The following is a 20,148-nucleotide window of genomic DNA, read 5'->3' on the forward strand; positions in this document are numbered from 1 at the left end:
GTACAGTTGATGTTTCAGGCCAAAATGTTGACTGCACTCTTTTCCTAGATGCTGCCCAGCCTGCTGAGTTCCCACAGCATTTTGTGTGTGTTCTCAGATTTGAATTGTCTTTATTACTTACACCCTTCAAATACACGAGGAGTAAAAATCTTTATGTTACGTCTCCGTTCAAATGTGCAATGTGCAATTATGTTAATTTATAATAAATATTACATACAACAGGATAGTCAATATAACATAGAAATACAGTAGCTTCAGCATGAATTAATCAGTCTGATGGCCTGGTGGAAGAAGCTGTCTTGGAGCATGCTGGTCCTGGCTTTTATGCTGCAGTACCGTTTCCTGGATGCTAGCAGCTGCAACAGTTTGTGGTTGGGGTGACTCGGGTTTCCAATGATCCTTCGGGCCCTTTTTACATACCTGTCTTTGTAAATGACCTGAATAGCGGGAAGTTCACATCGACAGATGTGCTGGGCTGTCCGCAGCACTCTCTGCAGAGTCCTGCGATTGAGGGAAGTACAGTTCCCATACCAGGCATGCTCTCAATCGTGCCCCTATAGAAAGTTCTTAGAACTTGTGAGGCCTTACCAAACTTCTTCAACCATCCGAGGTGAAAGAGGCACTGTTGTGCTTTTCTCACCACACAGCCGGTATGTACCGACCACGTGAGATCCTCGGTGATATTTATGCCGAGGAACATAAGGCTGTACACACTGTCAACCCCAGATCCATTGATGTCAATAGGGGTTAGCCTGTATCCATTCCTCCTGTAGTCCACAACCAGCTCCTTTGTTTTTGCAATATTGAGGGAGAGGTTGTTTTCTTCACACCACTGTGTCAGGGTGATGACTTCCTCTCTGTAGGCTACCTCATTATTATTTGAGCCTAGGCCAATCAGTGTAGCGTCGTCAGCAAATTTAATTAGATTGTTGCTGTGGGTGGCAATGCATTCATGGGTATACAGAGAGTAAAGGAGGGGGCTTAGTACACAGCCCTGAGAGGCACATGTGTTAAAGGTCAGAGGGGCGGAGGTGAGGGAGCCCACTCTTACCACCTGCTAGTGATCTGACAGGAAGTCCAGGATCCAGCTACACAAGGCAGGGTGAAGGCTGAGATCTCTGAGCTTCTTGTCGAGCCTGGAGGAAATTATAGTGTAGAATGTTGAATTGTAGTCCAAGAACAGCATTCTCACATAAGCATCCCTTGTCTCCAGATGTGTAAGGACAGTGTGTAGAGCTGTGTCTATTGCGTCATCTGTTGATCAGCTGTGTCGATAGGCAAATTGTAGGGGGTCCAGTGTGGGTGGCAGCAGGCTGCAGATGTAGTTCTTGACCAGCCTCTCAAAGCATTTGCTTATGATTGAAATGAGTGCGACAGGACGCCAGTTGTTCAGGCATGTTACCTTGGTCTTTTTATGTACAGGGACAATGGTGGATGTTTTGAAGCAGCAGGGCACTCTGCACTGGGGAAGGGAGAGATTAAAAATGTCTGTAAACACACCTGCCAGTTGTGCCATGCACATCCTGAGCACTTGCCCTGGGATGCCGTCCGGTCCCGCGGCCTTGCGACTGTCCACCCGTTGGAAACACCTGCGTGCTTCGGCCTCAGAGATGACCAAGCTGCCTGCTGCATCATCTGCAAGTCTACTCAGGGGCTCAGTATTGGTGACGTCGAATCAAGCATAAAAAAGATTTAGCTTGTCTGGGAGAGAGGCATCATTGTTGGAAACTTCATTGCGTTTAGCTTTGAAGTCTGCGATGGTGTGCAGACCTTGCCATAAGCTGTGTGTGTTGTTGGTGTTAAGTTGGGTCTGGATCTTGTCTCTGTATTGTCGTTTCACTGTCTTGATGACTGCAAATCAGATCATAGCTGCATTTCTTGAGCTCTAGCTGTAAGCTCTGTCTTGTGCGGTTAGTGCTACTTGTACTACTTGTACTATTGATGCAGGGTTTCTGATTTGGGAAGATCTTGACCGATTTCTGGGGTACAACATCCTCGATGCACTTCTGGATGAAACTCGTGACTTCTTCCGTGAACTTGGAGACATCCTCATCATGGAAGACGTTCCAGTCAACGTTATCAAAGCAGTCCTGTAGCATGGAGGCAGATTGGTCGGACCAACAGTGGATGGTGTTAACTATGGCTGCCTCTTGTTTAAGCTTCTGCCTGTACTTTGGCACCAGAAAAATGGAGGAATGACCTGATTTTCCAAATGGAGGGCGGAGGAGTGCTTTGTAAGTGTTGCGGAAGGGAGAGTAGCAGTGGTCGAGTATGTTATCTCCCTGCGTGCTCACCTGGATGTGTTGGCAAAACTTCTGAGAGACATTAGTCAGCGACGCTTGATTAAAGTCACCGGTGACAATGAAGGCAGCCTCCGGGTAATCAGTCTCCAGGGTGCTGATGATCTTATACAGTTCTTTGAGAGCCAGGTCAGTATCAGTCTGTGGCGGAATATACACAGCTGTGATAATGACAGCCGTGAACTCCCTAGACAGCCAGAAAGGTTTACACAGCAGCACAAGCTACTCCAGGTCTGGGGAACAAAAGGATTTGAGGGCATGCACATTCCGGGGGTCGCACCAGGCATTATTGACCGTGAAGCATGCCCGACTCCTTTACTCTTCCCAGAGAGGTTTTTTGACCTGGAACAGGGAGAACCCAGAGGGCTTGATGGCATGATCTGGTATTTCCTCCGTCAGCCAGGTCTCCACAAAGCACAAAATGTTACATTCCTTTGTTTCCTGTTGGTAGAAGATTCTGGCTCTCAGTCCGCACAGCTTATTGTCCAAGGACTGAACATTAGCCAGGAATATGCCTGGGAGCGGCAGCCGATTAGCACGCCGCCTCAACCTCACCAGGATGCCAGCCCTTCTCCCTCGCCCCAAATCCTGCTTCCGAGGGAGCGGCGGTAGTAGGTGACTCTCCCATTGATTGCACAAGCAGGGCATCTCAGTGTAGAATAGGTGGCATGTAGTGGGTAAATGCCGTCTTCCCGATGTTCAGGAGAGTCAGTCTATCATATCCGAAGGAAATCGCAGAAATCAGAAGTATACTGTAAAGTTGGAACGGAACTTGCAATACGGTATGCGGCGCCATTTCCAGCATCTGCAGATTTTCTCTTGTTTGAGGCTGTAGCGCTCTGTCTGATATTGCAGGTGTGAGCTCTCTATCCACAAAGCAGAGTACGCAGCAGTCCCTGATATCCCTCTGGTACAGCAATCTTGCTCTGAGGTCTATAATTTTATTTTCCAAACTGTAAAGTCACCAGCAGGATAGTCGGGATTGAAAGTCTAAGACTCTTGATTAGTAAGGTCATTAAAGATTACAGGAAGAAGGCAAGAGAATGGGTTGAAAGGGATAATATATCACCCATGATTGAATGGCAGAACAGACTCGATGGCCAAATGGCCTAATTCTACTCTGGTATCTTAAGATCTTCTTGCCCTTTTTGTCACTTCAGTACAACAGCTGATAGTTGCCTCACTATACCTTGGTTTGGGATAGAAACATAGAAAACCTACAGCACAATACAGGCCCTTCGGCCCACAAAGTTGTGCCGAACATGTCCCTACCTTAGAAATTACTAGGTTTACCCATAGCCCTCTATTTTTCCAAGCTCCATGTACCTATCCAAAAGTCTCTTAAAAGACCCTATCGTATCCACCTCCACCACCATTGCCAGCAGCCCATTCCACGCACTCACCACTCTCTGCGTAAAAAACTTACCTCTTACATCTCCTCTGTACCTACTCCCCAGCACCTTAAATCTGTGTCCTCTTGTGGCAACCATTTCAGCCCTGAGAAAAAGCCTCTGACTATCCACATGATCAATGCCTCTCATCATCTTATACACCTCTATCAGGTCACCTCTCATCCTCCGTCACTCCAAGGAGAAAAGGCCGAGTTCAATCAACCATTTTTTAATGGGATAATGGACCATTTTCTGTTTCAATGACTGCAGAAAAAAATGCAGCAAGTTATATAAATTGAGGCAACAAAAAATATTGAAGCCTCTAGCAGTGCCTGACAATAGTTCAGGTGAATATCAGACTTCAGACCTGTAGCCAGGAAGTGTTTCACTAAGCCACTGATCAATACCTAGAACAGAATCCAGGTGTAATTGGTTGTAAACCATAGTTTTAAGTTATTAAAGAACTGAAAGTTATACACCAAAACCTCTCATAGATTGCTGACCAAGAATGAGCCAATGTCTTTGTTGAAACCATAAGACCATAAGACAAAGGAGCAGAAGTCAGCCATTCGGCCCATCGAGTCTGCTCTGCCATTTTATCATGAGCTGATCCATTCTCCCATTTAGTCCCACTCCCCCACCTTCTCACCGTAACCTTTGATGCCCTGGTTACTCAGATACCTATCAATCTCTGCCTTAAATATACCCAATGACTTGGCCTCCACTGCTGCCCGTGGCAACAAATTCCACAGATTCCCACCCTCTGGCTAAACAAATTTCTTCACATCTCTGTTCTGAAAGGGCGCCCTTCAATCCTTAAGTCATGCCCTCTCGTACTAGACTCCCCCATCATGGGAAACAACTTTGCCACATCCACCCTGTCCATGCCTTTCAACATTCTGTGCAAACCTGTGTATATACTTTCACCTTCTCTTTCATCTCTTAGGGTGCTTGACAGATGTGTCATTTTTCATTTTAAATTTTGCAATAGCACAGAAAAAGACCATAAGATAAGAGATGAATTATATGTTTCAGCCCATTGAGTCTTCTGTGCCATTCAATCATGGCTGATTAATTTTCCCTTTCAACTCCATTCCCCTGCCTTCTCCCCGTAACCTTTGACGCCCTGATTAATCAAGAACCTATCAACCTCCGCTTCAAATATACCCAATGACTTGGCTTCCACAACTGGCTGTGGCAATGAATTCCATAGATTCACTACCAGCTGGGTAAAAAGATCCACCTCAAATTGTTCTGAAGGGCTGTCCTTCTACTCTGAGGCTGTGCCCTTGGGTCCCAGGCTCCCCCACTATATGAAATATCCTCTCCACGTTAGCGAGCACTCCCTAAATCCCATGCAATTTAACTTACCATGTGAAAACTTATCAAAGCCCTGCCTGAAGTCCATATAGACTGGGTTTATGGTCCTGCCCTCATTGGCTTTCTTGGTTATTTATTGAAAAAAATTACTCAATTACATTCATGAGATATGATCTCCTGTGCACGAAGTTGTAATGGTGATTTCTATCTCAGCCATGGTTCTTGCACTTTTTTCCTAGCTTCCCACAGTGCTCTTGGATATAATTAATCAGACCCCAGAGATTTGGAAATTTAAAGTAAATTTATTATCAAAGTACATATATGTTGAGGTTAATTTACTTGTGGGCATTCACAGTGGAATTACCTCTTTTGTTCACAGAATCATACTTGTGAACCTCCTCTGGACTCTCTCCAATGCCAGCACATCTCTTCTTAGATAATGGGCCCAAAACTGCTCACATTACTTCAAGTGTGGCCTGACCAAAGCCTTATCTAAAAGAGAAGTTATTAAATTGAAATCAGTATTAGTGTATATGTAATCCTAATCAATATTAGGGCAGACAGGGTAAATGCAAGCAAGCTTTTCCCATGGAGGTTGGGTGAGGCTAGAACTAGAGGTCATAGGCTAAGCGTGGAATGTGAAATATTTAAGCGGGGTGCTGCGGCTCTTCATTTGTAGGAGGTGGAAAGTGGAAGTGGTGACTGTGGGCTTCGTAACATTTAAGAAGTTTGGACAGACGCATGAATTTTGTGGGCTGTGGTCTAGGTGGGTCGTTAGGACTAGGTAAAATAACAGTTTAGCATGGATTAGATGGGCCGAAGGACCTGTTTCTGAGCAGTAGTGTTGAATATAGTTCGCATGTGATTATTTGTGTCCTCTTCTAAACATTCCTGATATGTTGATTCAAAGGGGATTGTTTGAGGAATGTTTGGCTTCATTTTATTGAGCAGTACTCCAAGAGGACGCTAATCAGATACAAAACATTCAGAAAGGTGAGCAAACACAAACAAACCCCTAAAACCACAACACATTCCTTCACATCCATTTGGGCCATGATTTCAAACAAGCTTTAGGATTTACACTGATCTCAATGACATAAGCATTTGTCTGAAATCTGTAAGAGATTTTCAATTTGTTTTTGCTTTCTCATTAGGATGGTGACCCGGTTAGACCTGGAGTGGCCATGACAGACCTAGCTACAGGTTTATACAGTCATGGAGCCATAATGGCAGGGCTGCTACAGCGACAGAAGACTGGAAGAGGTCTATATATTGACTGCAATTTGCTTTCATCCCAGGTATGTCAATCAAATAAATATTTTCTGTACAAAAGTCTTGCAAAATGTTGACTGTTCATATATTTAACATTACACCAAGGATATTGGGAAGCCATATATTGCAGAATAGCTTTGGTTTAGCTGATGAAGTAACTTCTTCAGTTCTAACTTCCTTCACATAGAATAGTGGTGAAACCAATTGTCGAGAAAAGTCTCGCAACATTAGAGGAGAAAGTCCAACAAGGCTTTACTGGATTCCTTAGCAAGCAAGGTACAGACAGAGGGTCCAAAAAACTCACAGGCAAAGTCAAAATACAAAAAAAAAACAAACTAGAGTTTCAGAAACTAGAGATTCCTACATACAAAGGCAAAACTTCAATAACAAAAGGTGATTCCAAGATGGAGCAAAAAAAACACAAGGGACATGGAATTTATATCAGGCTACAAATAAGTGACAGGTGATAATGATGAAGTAATAATTATCTAACAGGTAGGTGAGCAGGAGGGGGTTGGGGTTGGCATTGTCATCACTGCCTCCTTCTTGTGGCCAGTTTGAGGTGTGAGCGTCCAGTGAAATAATGTCATTTTGTGTGAACGACCAACGCAGATTGTACTGGAGGCAGGTTGCAAGTATTGCCACACTTCCAGCGCCAGTGTAGCATTCCCACTAACCCTAACCTTTCTTTGGAATGTGGGAGGAAACCAGAGTACCTGGAAGAAACCCACATGGCCATAACAAACTCCTTACAATCCTCCAGTGGCAGGAATTGAACCCTGATCACTGATTGTTGGCACTGTAAAGCAATTATGCCAACTGCGACACTACCTTGCCTCTCCTTGGATGCTCATACATCCTGTAGAGGGCAGTAGGTTGGTGTCAGTCCAGGCTCTGGGTGTTGAGGAGTCTGATGGCTTGGGGGAAGAAACTGTTACATAGTCTGGTCATGAGAGCCCGAATGTTTCGGTGCCTTTTGCCAGATGGCAGGAGGGTGAAGTGTTTGTATGAGGGGTGCATGGGGTTCTTCATAATGCTGTTTGCTTTGCGGATGCAGCGTGTGGTGTAAGTGTCTGTAATGGTGGGAAGAGAGACCCCGATGATCTTCTCAGCTGACCTCACTATCCCCTGCAGGGTCTTGTGATCTGAGATGGTGCAATTTCCAAACCAGGCAGTGATGCAGCTGCTCAGGATGCTCTCAATACAACCTCTGTAGAATGTGGTGAGGATGGGAAGTGGGAGATGGACTTTTCTCAACCTTCGCAGAAAGTAGAGACGCTGCTGGGCTTTCTTTACTATGGAACTGGTGTTCTCCGCCAGGTGAACACCAAGAAATTTGGTGCTCTTAACAATCCCTATGGAGGAGTCATCGATGTTCAGCAGAGAGTGGTCGCTTCGTGCTCTCCTGAAGTCAACAACCATCTCTTTTGTTTTCTTTGCATTCAGAGACAGGTTGTTGGCTCTGCATCAGTCTGTTAACCGCTGCACCTCCTCTCTGTATGCTGACTCATCGTTCTTGCTGATGAGACCCACCACGGTCGCGTCATTGGCGAACTTGATGATGTGGTTTGAGCTGTGTGTTGCAGCACAGTCGTGGGTCAACAGAGTGAACAGCAGTGGACTGAGCACACAGCCCTGGGGGGCCCCTGTGCTCAGTTTGATGGTGTTGGAGATGCTGCTTCCAATCTGGACTGACTGAGGTCTCCCAGTCAGGAAGTCTAGGATCCAGTTGCAGAGGGAGGTGTTCAGGCCCAGTAGGCTCAGCTTTCCAGTCAGTTTCTGAGGAATGATTGTGTTGACTGCTGAACTGAGGTCTATGAACAGCATTCGAACGTACGTGTCTTTTTTGTCCAGGTGGGTTAGGGCCAGGTGGAGGGTGATGGCAATGACGTCATCTGCTGAACGGTTGGGATAGTACGCGAACTGCAGGGGGTCCAGTGAGGAGGGCAGCTGGGTCTTGATGTGCGTCATGACGAGCCTCTCGAAACTGTTCATGATGATGGATGTGAGTGCAACAGGCCTGGGACAGTTTGGCCCTCGCTGTTGGTAGGGCTGCCTTGTGACTGCCGAGTTTTCAGCTGATAACAAATCAACCACAGCTATAGTATTGTGCAAAAGTCTTGGGTACATGTATATATATCTAGGGTGCCTAAGACTTTTGTACAGTACTGTATTTGTCAACATGGGGCAAAGAGCGAGTTTGTAAACCTGGCAGGAGCAAAGGATGTTGGGAATGGGGAGGGTGGAGTGCCTGGCAAGGCGTGGCACAGCTACAGAAACTCACAGCCCTGAGACATTTGATTCCAAACAATTGGTTTATTGATTATTACAGAATGTCTCTCTGGTGCTTTCCATTTCTTCCCCTCTCTCTTCCCCTTTTCCCAACCATGAATCCCCTCTCCCTGCCCCCTTCCCACTCTCAGTCCACAACAGAGACCCATATAAGAATCAGGTTTATCATCACTCACATATGTCATGAAATTTGTTTTTTTTTGGGGGATGCAGCATGTACGTAAATTACTACAGTACCATGCAGAAGTCTTAGTCACTCTAGCTATATACCATGTATGTGCCTAAGACTTTTGCACAGTACTGTACATGCTACACTTGTCCATTCACCTCCTCCTTCACCAACATCTACAGTTCTCTCAGTAAACTTTCCTTCTAATTGGATGACTTGGCATCCTTATAACTCTTGCCTCTAAAGGAACAAGATTCATGGAACATAGAACAATACAGGCCCTTCAATGCATGGTATTGGCCAAATTTGGATTTCCAGCATCTGCAGAATCTCTTGTGCTTAAGTAGCTAATAAGAAAATTTGTGGTGGTGTTGGTAGGATATTGACCCGCTAATAAGCCGAACAGAGCAATGCAGCAGACGATGCAATGCAGAAAGATGTAATACTGAGGCTTTATAAGGTATTGGTCAGACTGCACTTGGAGCATTGTAAGCTGTTTTTGGCCTCTTATCTAAGAAAGGACATCTTGGCATTGTAGAGGGCCTAGAGGAGGATAACAAGAATAATCCTGGAATGAAAAGCTTAACATACAAGGAGAATCTGATGCCTCTGGGCCTACACTCGCTGGAGTTTAGAAGAATGAGGGGGATTTCATTGAAATCTATTAAATATTGAAAGGCCTAGATAGAGCGGGCATGGAGAGGATGTTTCGTATACTGGAGAATCTAGGACCAGAGGCTCAGAAGAGAATGACGTCCTTTAGAACACAGATGAGGAAAAATTTCTCAGAGGGTGGTGAATCTGTGGTGTTCTGATATTCATTGCCACCAATGGCTGTGGAGGCCAAGTCATTGGATTATTTAATCGGAAGTACTTGCTTTGTGGGAGGTCAAAGGTTACAGAGAAAAGGCAGGAGAATGTGGTTGAGATATATTTCGGGCCGAGACCCTTCATTAGTATTGGAGAAAAAAAGATGAGGTCAGAGTAAGAACGTGGGGGAAGGGGAGGAAGAAATACAAGATAGTAGGGGATAGGTGAATTCAAGAGGGAGGAGGGGTGAAGCAAAGAGCTGGGAAGTCGATTGGTGAAAGAGATACAGGGCTGGAGAAGGGGGAATCTGATAGGAAAGGATAGAAGTCCATGGAAGAAAAGAGAAGGGGGAGGAGCACCAGAGGGAAGTGATGGGCAGGGAAGGAGACAAGGTGACAGAGGGAATAATAGGGAATGGTGGTGGTGGGAGTGGGTTGCATCACTGGAAGTGCAAGAAAGCGCTGAGGCAATACTCAGGTTGGAGGAGCAAGACCTTATATTCCATCTAGGTAGCCTCCAACCTGATGGCACGAACATCGATTTCTGAACTTTTGGCCTGAAATGTCAACTGTTAATTCTTTCCCATAGATGTTGCTTGGCCTGCTGAGTTCCTCCAATATTTTCTGTCTGTTACTTGGATTTCCAGCATCTGCAGATTTTCTCTTGCTTGTAAATCAGTGTTGAGTTTATTGTCATGTGCATAAGTGTAATGTAAGACTTCCTTGCAGTGGCATCACAGGCACATGGCATCAGAGATGCGACCGTTGGTGGGAAGAGATGTGCCCTTGATGTATTGGGTAGAATCCACTATTCTCTGATGTTTCTTACATTCCTGCACATTCGAGCTCCCCTACCAGATCATGATGCAACCATTGTTTGGTTCTATTCTTGTTGTTTTGTGTTATTATATTATATTCATACTCAAGCGTCAGCATGGTAGTGTAGCAGTTAGCACAATCGTATTACAGTGCCAGCTGTAAGATGGGGGTTCAATTTCCACTGTTGCCTGTATGTTCTCCCATTGACCATATGGGTTGCCTCCGGGTGCTTCAGTTTCCTCCCACAGTCCAAAGACATACATTTAGGGTTAGTGAAGGCGTGGCAGCCTTTGTGGGATGCCCAGCACAATCATTACTGCTTTGATTTGACACAAATGAGATATTTCACTGTATGTTTCAATGTATGTGTGACAAAAGTGATGAGATACGTGGTTTTGTTTTCCTTGGTGCTGAGCAGACTGTGGGGCAGGGGTGGGATGGTGGGAAGGGGAAACCTGATAGAGATACACAAAATGAAATGCACAGATAAAAATAAAGGCATAGGAAGAAAACTTTTCCCCATGGAAGAGCAGAGGGCAGAGGTTAACATGAGCAACAAGAGGTTTAGGAGAGATCTAAGGAAGATCTTTTCATCCAGAGTGGTTAAATATTAGCTTTATTTGTTATCTGTACATCAAAACAATGAAACATACAAAAGAATGGATCGTTTATGTCAAGTCAAATCAGCAAGGATTGTACTGGGGGCAATCTGCAAGTGCCTTCGTGCTTCTGGCACCAGTATGGCACGGGAAGACTTGTACAGCCAGATTTGGGAACAGCTTCTTTCCAACTGTGATAAGACTGCTGAACGGATCCTGACCCGAATCTTGGCAATACCCTCCAAATATCCGGACCTGCCTCTCGGTTTTTTTGCACTACCTTACTTCCCATTTTTCTATTTTCTATTTATGATTTATAATTTAAATTTTTAATATTTACTATCGATTTGTACTCCAGGGAGCACGAAGAACAGAATCAAATATCGCTGTGATGATTGTACGCTCTAGTATCAATTGTTTGGCGGCAATAAAGTGTAAAGTATAAAGTAAAGTAAAATAAAGTATAGCATGTCCACAACTCACTAACCCCAATCTGTACGTCTTTGGAGTGTGGGAAGAAACCGGAGCTCGCGGAGGAAACCCATGCGGCATAAGGTGGAACGTACAGCACCTAACAATGACGGAATTGAACTCAGGTTGCTGTCACTGTAAAGTGTTGCACTAACTGCTATGACACCATGGTGCCCACGACTGCAGTGTGGAACACAGTGTCTGAGAAGGTGGTGTAGACACTGTCACAATATATAACCATCATCCGGAAGAACACTGAATTGCCAAGGTTACTGACTAAATGCTGGGAAATGGGATTTGTAAAAGAACGTAGGAGGGAAGATTTGATAGAGGTATACAAAATTATGAGGGGTTTTGAAAGGTTAGGTACAAGCAGGCTTTTTCCACTGAGATTGGATGGGACCTCAACTAGGGGTCATGGGTTAAGGGTGAAAGGTGAGAAGTTCAAGGGGAACATGAGGGGAGACTTCATCACTCAGAAGGTTGTGAGAATTTAGAATGAGCTGCCTGCACAAATGGTGCATGTGAGCTCGATTTCAATGTTTATGAGAAGTTTGGATAGGTACAAGGATGGGAGGGGTATGGATAGCTTGTTCTGGGTGCAGGTCGATGGGGCAAGTCAGTTTAAATGGTTTGGCATGAACTAGAAGGGTTGAAGGGCCTGTTTCTGTGCCGTAATTTTCTATGACTCTATAGTTGCACTGATACGGTGGACTGCAGACCTCTTTCTGCGCTGTATGACACCGTGCTTTCTCAAATGAATATTAAGTGTTCTGTTGTGGAACCCTGCTGTATCAGTGACTTAATTAGTCAGAAAACAAAATACTGAAAGCCTGTTTTAGTATTCTAAGAACCCACAGGAGATTCTGAAGATGCTGGAAATCCAGAGCAACACACACAAAATGCTGGAGGTACTTAGCAGGTCAGGCAGCATCTATGGTGAGGAATGGAGAGGATAGTTAGAAGGTGATAGGTGAAGCTAGAAGGTGATTGGAAAGATAAAGGGCTGAAGAAGAAGGAATCTGGTAGGAGAGGAGAGTGGACCACAGGAGAAAGGGAAAGAGGAGGGGAACCCGGGCAGGTGAGAAGAAGTAAAGGGTCAGAGTGGGGAATAGATGAAGAGGGGAGGAAAAATTGATATTCATGCCATCAGATTGGAGGTTATGCAGAGGGAATATAAGGTGTTGCTCCTCCGCTCTGAGCGTGGTCTCATTGTGGCATAAGAGGAGACCATGGACCAACATGTCAGAATAGAAATGGGAATTGGAATTAAAATGTTGGGCTACTGGGAAGTTCTGCTTTTGACAAATGGAGCAGAGGTGCTCGATGAAGTGGTCCGTCAGTTTATCCTTTCTAATCTTTCCATAATGTTTGTAAAATATTTCTGAACCAATTCCACAGCTGTTATCACGGCAGTAGATCGTCTAATCATTTCTCTCACTATTTCGAAACCTCACTGTTTGCCAATGAGTGACACAGTTTCCTGTCCTTCAATGGTGATAGCCTTCCAGAAATACTTTGTTTGCAGAAATCATGAAAGGTGTTATATAAATACAAGACTTCATTAAAAGCCTAAGATGTAGGTCCCTCTCAACCCCATTCTCCTCCCTTCTCCACGTAACCTTTAACTCATTGACTTATCAAGAACCTGTCAACCTTGCTTTAAATATACCTAATAACTTGGCAAAGAATTCTACAGAGTTATCACCTTCAGGAAAAAGAAATTTCTTTTCATCTCTTTTCTAAAAGGGTGTCCTTTCTGAGGCTGTGACCACTGTAGGAAACCTTCTCTCTATGTCCACTCTGTAGGTCTTTCAATATTTGATAGATTTCAATGAGCCCCCCCCCCCCACCATTCTTCTAAAGTCCAGCAAGTACAGGCCTAGAGCCATCAAATGCTCCTCATACATTAACTCTTTCTTCCCCAGGATCATCTCACGAACCTCCTATGGACCCTCTCCAATGCCAGTACATCCTTTCTTAGATAAGGATCTCAAAACTACTCACATAATACTCCAAGTGTGGTCTGTCCAATGCCTTATAAAGCCTCAGCTATGAGGAAAAATTGCTTTAGTGTTGTAAGCACTCTTTAAACTTTTAACCTTAGACAGATGTGTTATTTCATGTATTAGTGCTGGACGATTTCAAGTTTTAAAAGTCAAGACCCTTGTGCTTTTTGCAGCTCGACGATGTCCTTTGAATGCTACTGGTAAACAATAAGGATGTGGGTTTTGGATATGGTTTCAATTATGTTTTTTCGTTTATTTCTTCTGTAGTGGTTATCATACTTTTAGGAAGTTTTCAATATCCTTCCTGTGTTTAATTGCAACCAGCACTTCTATCACAAGTAGTCTCAGACTGTGGATATTGACATTAAGTTTTGAAGTCCATGACATTTGGAAAAGTTTTAAAGCAAACCTTTTTATTCAGTTTTTTTTTTACAAATTATTGAAACATATACATTTCTTCCTCAAGGAATTTTTATTTTGTGTATTAAAATTTGGAGCTATATTTGCCAAATTACCATTCCTGGTCTCTTGTTTCAAGAAGAGTTGAAGTAAACCCAGAAACAAGTTAGAGGAAGCAGAGACCCAGCAATCCCTGATGCTGCTTTAAAAGTTGTTGCCATTTGTACATTTAATTTTATTTTGATTCACAGGGAAGGAAAAAGTGGATTAATTGGTCCTTGTAAATTGTCCTGTGATTCCTGTACCTAATAATTGTATGTTGCAATGGCCCATCCACTTCAAGGTTCGACATATTGTGCATTCAGGATGCTTTTTTGCACACCACTGTTGTAACACGTGGTTATTTAAGTTATTGTCATCTTCCTGTCAACTTGAACCAGTCTGGCCATTCTCCTGTGTCCTCTCTCATTAACAAGGAAGGCATTTTTACCCACAGAACTGCCGCTCACTGAATGTTTTTTTGTTATTTTTGCACCATTCACTGTAAATTCTAGAGACTGTTGTGCGTGAAAATCCTAGATAATCAGCAGTTCCTGAGATACTCAAACCATCCTTCTGGTCACCACAATTATCCCATGGTGAAAGTCACTGAAATCACATTTCTGCCCCATTCTGAAATTTGGTCTGAACAACAACTGAATTTCTTGACCATGTCTGCATGCTTTTATGCATTGAGCTGATTACATATTCGCATTAATGTGCATGGGTATAGGTGTACCTAATAAAGTGGCCACTGAGTGCAAATGGTGCCAAATAAAAGGATGCTGTTCAGGGAGTACATGCATATTAACTTTAAGGAGTGGTGTTCATGAGTCCATGGACTGTTCAGAAATCTGACAGTGGAAGAGAGAAACTGTTTCTGAATTTTTACATGTGGGTCTTCAGTCTCCTGTGCTTCTCTCCAATGGTAATACAGGTATTCCCTGCTTTTCGAACGTTCGCTTTACGAAATCTCGCTGTTGCGAAAGACCTACATTATTTACCTGTTTTCTCTAACAGAAGGTGTTTTCACTGTTACGAAAAAAGGCAGCGCGCGATAAAAGGCAGTGCGCGCCCTGAGCAGCCAAGCTCCTCCCCTGGAACTACATTCTAGCTGGCATTGCTTAAACACGTGCCTGTGAGCATCTGTTTGCAAGATGAGTTCTAAGGTATTGGAAAACCCTAAAAGAGCTCATAAGGGTGTTACACTTAGCATAAAACTAGACATAATTAAGCATTTCGATCGTGGTGAATGAAGTAAGGACAAAGGTGAGTTTGGCTTGTGGAAGTTGACGAAAATGATGTTGTAGAGGTTTTGGCATCCCATGACCAAGAACTGATAGATGAAGAGCTTATGCAATTAGAAGAGGAAAGGACAACAATGGAAACCGAATGCAGTAGTGAACGGACCGAAAGTGAAGTCATCCAGGAACTGAACGTGAAGCAACTGCGTGAGATTTTCGCTGCAATTGACAACAATGATTGCAGAAAAGTACAACTTTAATTTTGAAAGGGTACGCAGGTTTAGGGCATATTTGCAGGATGGTTTGAGTGCTTACAAAGAACTGTATGATAAAAAAATGCGCGAAGTTAAGCAGTCAAGCATACTGTCGTTTGTCAAGCCTTGCTCATCAGCCACAGCAGACAACGAACCTCGACCTTCGACATCGAGACAGGTAGACATAGAAGAAGATGACCTGCCTGCCCTGATGGAAACAGACAACGATGAGATGACACCCCAGTGTCCCACCACCCCACCCTCTGGGCTGCGGAGAATGCAGCGGTAGCCAGGCCACACCCAACACATATTTAAGAAAAAAAGCCAAAATAAACAAGCTAATTAATTAGGTGCCGCCTGTCACCTAATTAATTAGCTCGTTCATTTCGGCTTTTTTCTTAAAGATGTGCTGGGTATATCCCGGCTACTGCTGTACCACTACATGCTTCGCAGATCGGTATCGGTCGCTGCCCAGAGGTTGGGAACCACTGCACCAGCCCAACCTCTGACGACTCAGCTTAACACACCATCATCAGTGTGCTTTGCGCTGTCTTCCCGATTCTGGTAAGTGATACTACACTGTACATACATTATTTCTACCTTATATAGGCTGTGCATTTTTATGTGTTATTTAGTATGATTTGGCAGCTTCATAGCTTAAAGGTTACTGGAGAGTGCTTGCGCCGTGTTTCTGCCGAGAGCGCTTGCGTGAGATTTTCGCTACGGAGAACAGTGCGGCCATGATTGTAGAAAAGTATTTCTACTTTATATAGTCTGTGTATTTATCATATCATTCCTGCTTTTACTATATGTTACTGTTTTTTTAGGTTTTATGTGTTATTTGGCATGATTTGGTAGGTTATTTTTTGGGTCTGCGAATGCTCACAAGTTTTTCCCATATAAATAAATGGTAAATGCTTCTTCGTTTTACGACATTCCGGCTTACGAACCATTTCATAGGAACGCTGTACCTTCGGATGGCGGGGGGAACCTGTAACGAGAAACAGGCTTGCCCCTTATAATGAGGGTCCTCAGTGATGGATGCCACCTTCTTGAGGCACAGCCACTGGAAGATGTCCCTGATGATGGGGAGGGTCCAACAATTCAAAGTACAGTTATTATCAAAGTAAGTATACAAAATGCAACTTGGAGACTCATCCTCCTGCAGACAGCCAGGAGACAACGAAACACCACGGAACCCACTCAAGAAAACATCAAACAACCAATGTGCAAAAAAGAAGAACAAATTGTGCAAACACCAAAAAGTGAGGGTACACCAGGAGTATTCAGTTTAGTTCAGTTTAGCACCACTATCCAACTGGAGGCCTCAGAGCAACTTTTCACCAAAGCGTCCTAGTCTGCACCAACCGCCTCGACCAACAGCTCGAAAAACAACAGAAAAACAATAACTACAATCTGGCAACTTGAACTTCAAAGTCCTCAGAAACAAGTCCACAGCAACGAGCCTTGTAGATCAATCCTTGCGACAGAGGATCCTGTGACTCCTGCACTTTCCCTTGAGAGCAGCTAGTGCGAGGAAGGGGTAGACCGGTCAACACTGGCAGGCAGTGCCAAACACCTGCCTGTCCTCTGCTCTTGTATTCGTCGACTTCAACTTTGCTTGCTGCCTTCATCAGAGAGAAGCAATGGAGTCTCCAGGCCACCCACTCTGCTCCCAACCTCACCGAACTCCTTCAGAGACAGGAAAGCAACAGATTGCTGAATTGGCTCAAAAGCGCATCATCAAAACGCAAATCTCAGGTTACAATTGCACGCAGTTTAGTAGTATAATCGTATTCATTATACGAGGGAAGAGATGATGGCGACACGACGCAGTGTGCGCGGCCGTTCCGAATGATATCGATTATGTGTTAACTAGGGGGCCGTACACAATCCTGATTTGATGGAGACAGACGTGAAGAAACACGGAGGAACATCTGGAGAAACTTCTGAAATGCCCGCTTCGCTGTCGCTGCTGCTGTACGATCGAGAATCTCCGGAGGGGAAGGCCCCAAATCCTCGGCTTTGCCTATGCCTGTTGTCGGGGCTGGGGTTGAACCACTCGGCAGAGATGGTGCTCGGTGTTAGAGAGCTGGTCGGAGGCTTGGAGTTTTTGGATGGACTCAGTCGGACTGTGGTCGGATGCTTCCAGGATGCTGCATCGGCAAGTTTGCGGCGCTGGAGGTTTACCGTCTGCGTGAGATGATGGGACTTTCAAGAGACTTTGAGACTTTTACCATGCCCATGGTCTGTTCTTATCAAATTACGGTATTGCTTTGCACTGTTGTAACTGTATGTTATAATTATGTGTTTTTTGTCAGTTTTTAAGTCGGTTTGTCATGTGTTTCTGTGATATCATTCTGGAAAAACATTGTATCATTTCTTCATGCATATATTACTAAATGACAATAAAAGAGGACTGCGTGTCCTCATAATCTAATTTGAAAGAAGAAGTAAAAGGAATAGTTTTGTGAACAGTCTGCAGGACATCGTCGTTGGTCATGTTGTTCATTGGAATGATGATCGTTGTACCCATGATGAAGCTGGCTGAGTCTTGACCTTCTGTAGCATCTTGTAGTCCCGTGCATTGGAGCCTCCATACCAGACTGTGATTTCAACATTTAAGAGAAATTTGGATGAGTACGTGGTTGAGAGGAGTATGAGGGGCTATGGTCCAGATACAGGTCGACGAGACTTGGCAGTTTGATACAGACTAGATGGACCAAAGAGCCTGTTTCTGTGCTATAACGCCCAATAACTATGACTATTAAAGAAGGGATGGAACCTACTCACATCACTGTACAATCGTGGTGTAAACACACAATTAAATGTTGATTAGATCGCACCACAGCCCATAATCTCATTTCCATATTACAGTATATCTGCAGGCTCTGTATCCATTTTCAATTCGAAACAAGGTATGTTTAAATAAAGCCATTAGATGCTAACTAGTTGTCCTGAAGAACTTCCATATTCTTTTACCAGTTATCTCTACGCTAAGGATCATTTTACAGTAGCCAGCGAACCTGCTAGTGCAACTTTCAAGTGTGGAGGGAAAGTGGGGTGTTTGGTAGAAACTCAACTCAGGCAGCACCAAGATTAGAACAGAGTGCAGGCCCTTGCACCCACAATGTTGTGCTGACCTTTTAACCTTACTCTGACCCTGCCCTCCTCCATAACCCTCAAAGTTTCTTTCATCTGTGTGCCTATCTAAAATTCTCTTTAATGTCCCTAATGTATCTGCCTCTACCAGCAGCCCTGGCAGTGCCCTCCCTGCACCCACCACGCTGTGTAAAAATCCTGCCTCCCACATTCTCCTTACTATTTTCTCCAATCACTTTAAATTTAGCCCCCTTGAATTAGCCATTTTCAACCTGGGAGAAAGCCTCAGGCTATCCACTCACAGAAACATAGAAAACCTACAGCACAATAGAGGCCCTTCGGCCCACAGAGTTGTGCCGAACACGTCCCTACCTTAGAAATTACTAGGCTTACCTATAGCCCTCTATTTTACTAAGCTCCATGTGCCTATCGAAAAGTCTCAAAAGACCCTATCGTATCTGCCTCCACCACCGTTGCGGCAGCTCATTCCATGCACTCACCGCTCTCTGAGTAAAAAACTTACCCTTGATATCTCCTCTCTACCTACTCCCCAGCACCTTCAACCTGTGTCCTCTTGTGGCAACAGTTTCAGTCCTGAGAAAAAGTCTTTGACTATCCACACGATCAATGCCTCTCATCATCTTATACACCTCTATCAGATCACCTCTCATCCTCCGTCGCTCCAGGGAGAAAATGCTGAGTTCACTCAACCTGTTTTCATAAGGCATGCTCCCCAACCCAGGCAACATCCTTGTAAATCTCCTCTGCACCCTTTCTATGGTTTCCACATCCTTCATGTAGTGAGGCGACCAGAACTGAGCACAGTACTCCAAGTGGGGTCTGACAAGGGTCCTATATAGCTGCAACATTACCTCTGGGCTCCTAAATTCAATTCCACGATTGATGAAGGCCAATACACTGTATGCCTTCTTAACCACAGAGTCAACCTGCGCAGCTGCTTTGAGTGTCCTATGGACTCGGACCCCAAGATCCCTCTGATCCTCCACACTGCCAAGAGTCTTACCATTAATACTATATTCTGCCATCATATTTAACCTACCAAAATGAACGACTTCACACGTATCTGGGTTGAACTCCATCTGCCACTTCTCAGCCCAGTTTTGCATCCTATCAATGTCCGACTGTAACCTCTGTCAGCCCTCCACACTATCCACAACACCTCCAACCTTTGTGTCATCAGCAAACTTACTAACCCATCCCTCCACTTCCTCATCTAGGTCATTTATAAAAATCACGAAGAGTAAAGGTCCCAGAACAGATCCCTGAGGCACTTCACTGGTGACCGACCTCCATGCAGAATATGACCTGTCTACAGCCACTCTTTGCCTTCTGTGGACAAGCCAGTTCTGGATTCACAAAGCAATGTCCCCTTGGATCCCATGCCTCCTTACTTTCTCAATAAGCCTTGCATGGAGTACCTTATCAAATACCTTGCTGGAATCCATATACACTACATCTATTGCTCTACCTTCATCAATGTGTTTAGTCACATCCTCAAAAAATTCAATCAGGCTCGTAAGGCACGACCTGCCCTTGACAAAACCATGCTGACTACTCCTAATCATATTATACCTCTTCAAACGTTCATAAATCCTGCCTCTCAGGATCTTCTCCATCAATTTACCAACCACTGAGGTA

At 44.3% G+C, this 20,148-nt stretch overlaps 1 protein-coding gene across 12 annotated transcripts in view; it reads left to right on the top strand.

The window, feature by feature from the left end:
• The window catches only part of sugct (succinyl-CoA:glutarate-CoA transferase), a 564,860-nt gene that overhangs the window by 162,207 nt on the left and 382,505 nt on the right, over positions 1 to 20,148 (top strand). For all 12 annotated transcript variants that reach the window (XR_011885315.1, XR_011885312.1, XR_011885321.1 and 9 more), the window contains exon 8: positions 6,166 to 6,309. Coding sequence is in view for 8 of the 12 variants with exons in the window: in XM_072252169.1 (XP_072108270.1) it covers positions 6,166 to 6,309 (144 nt within the window). In the remaining 4 variants the exon portion in view is untranslated. The remainder of the gene's footprint in view (positions 1 to 6,165; positions 6,310 to 20,148) is intronic.

Source organism: Mobula birostris, chromosome 1 (assembly GCF_030028105.1).
Source record: "Mobula birostris isolate sMobBir1 chromosome 1, sMobBir1.hap1, whole genome shotgun sequence".
In the NCBI taxonomy this organism is placed as follows: domain Eukaryota; kingdom Metazoa; phylum Chordata; class Chondrichthyes; order Myliobatiformes; family Myliobatidae; genus Mobula; species Mobula birostris.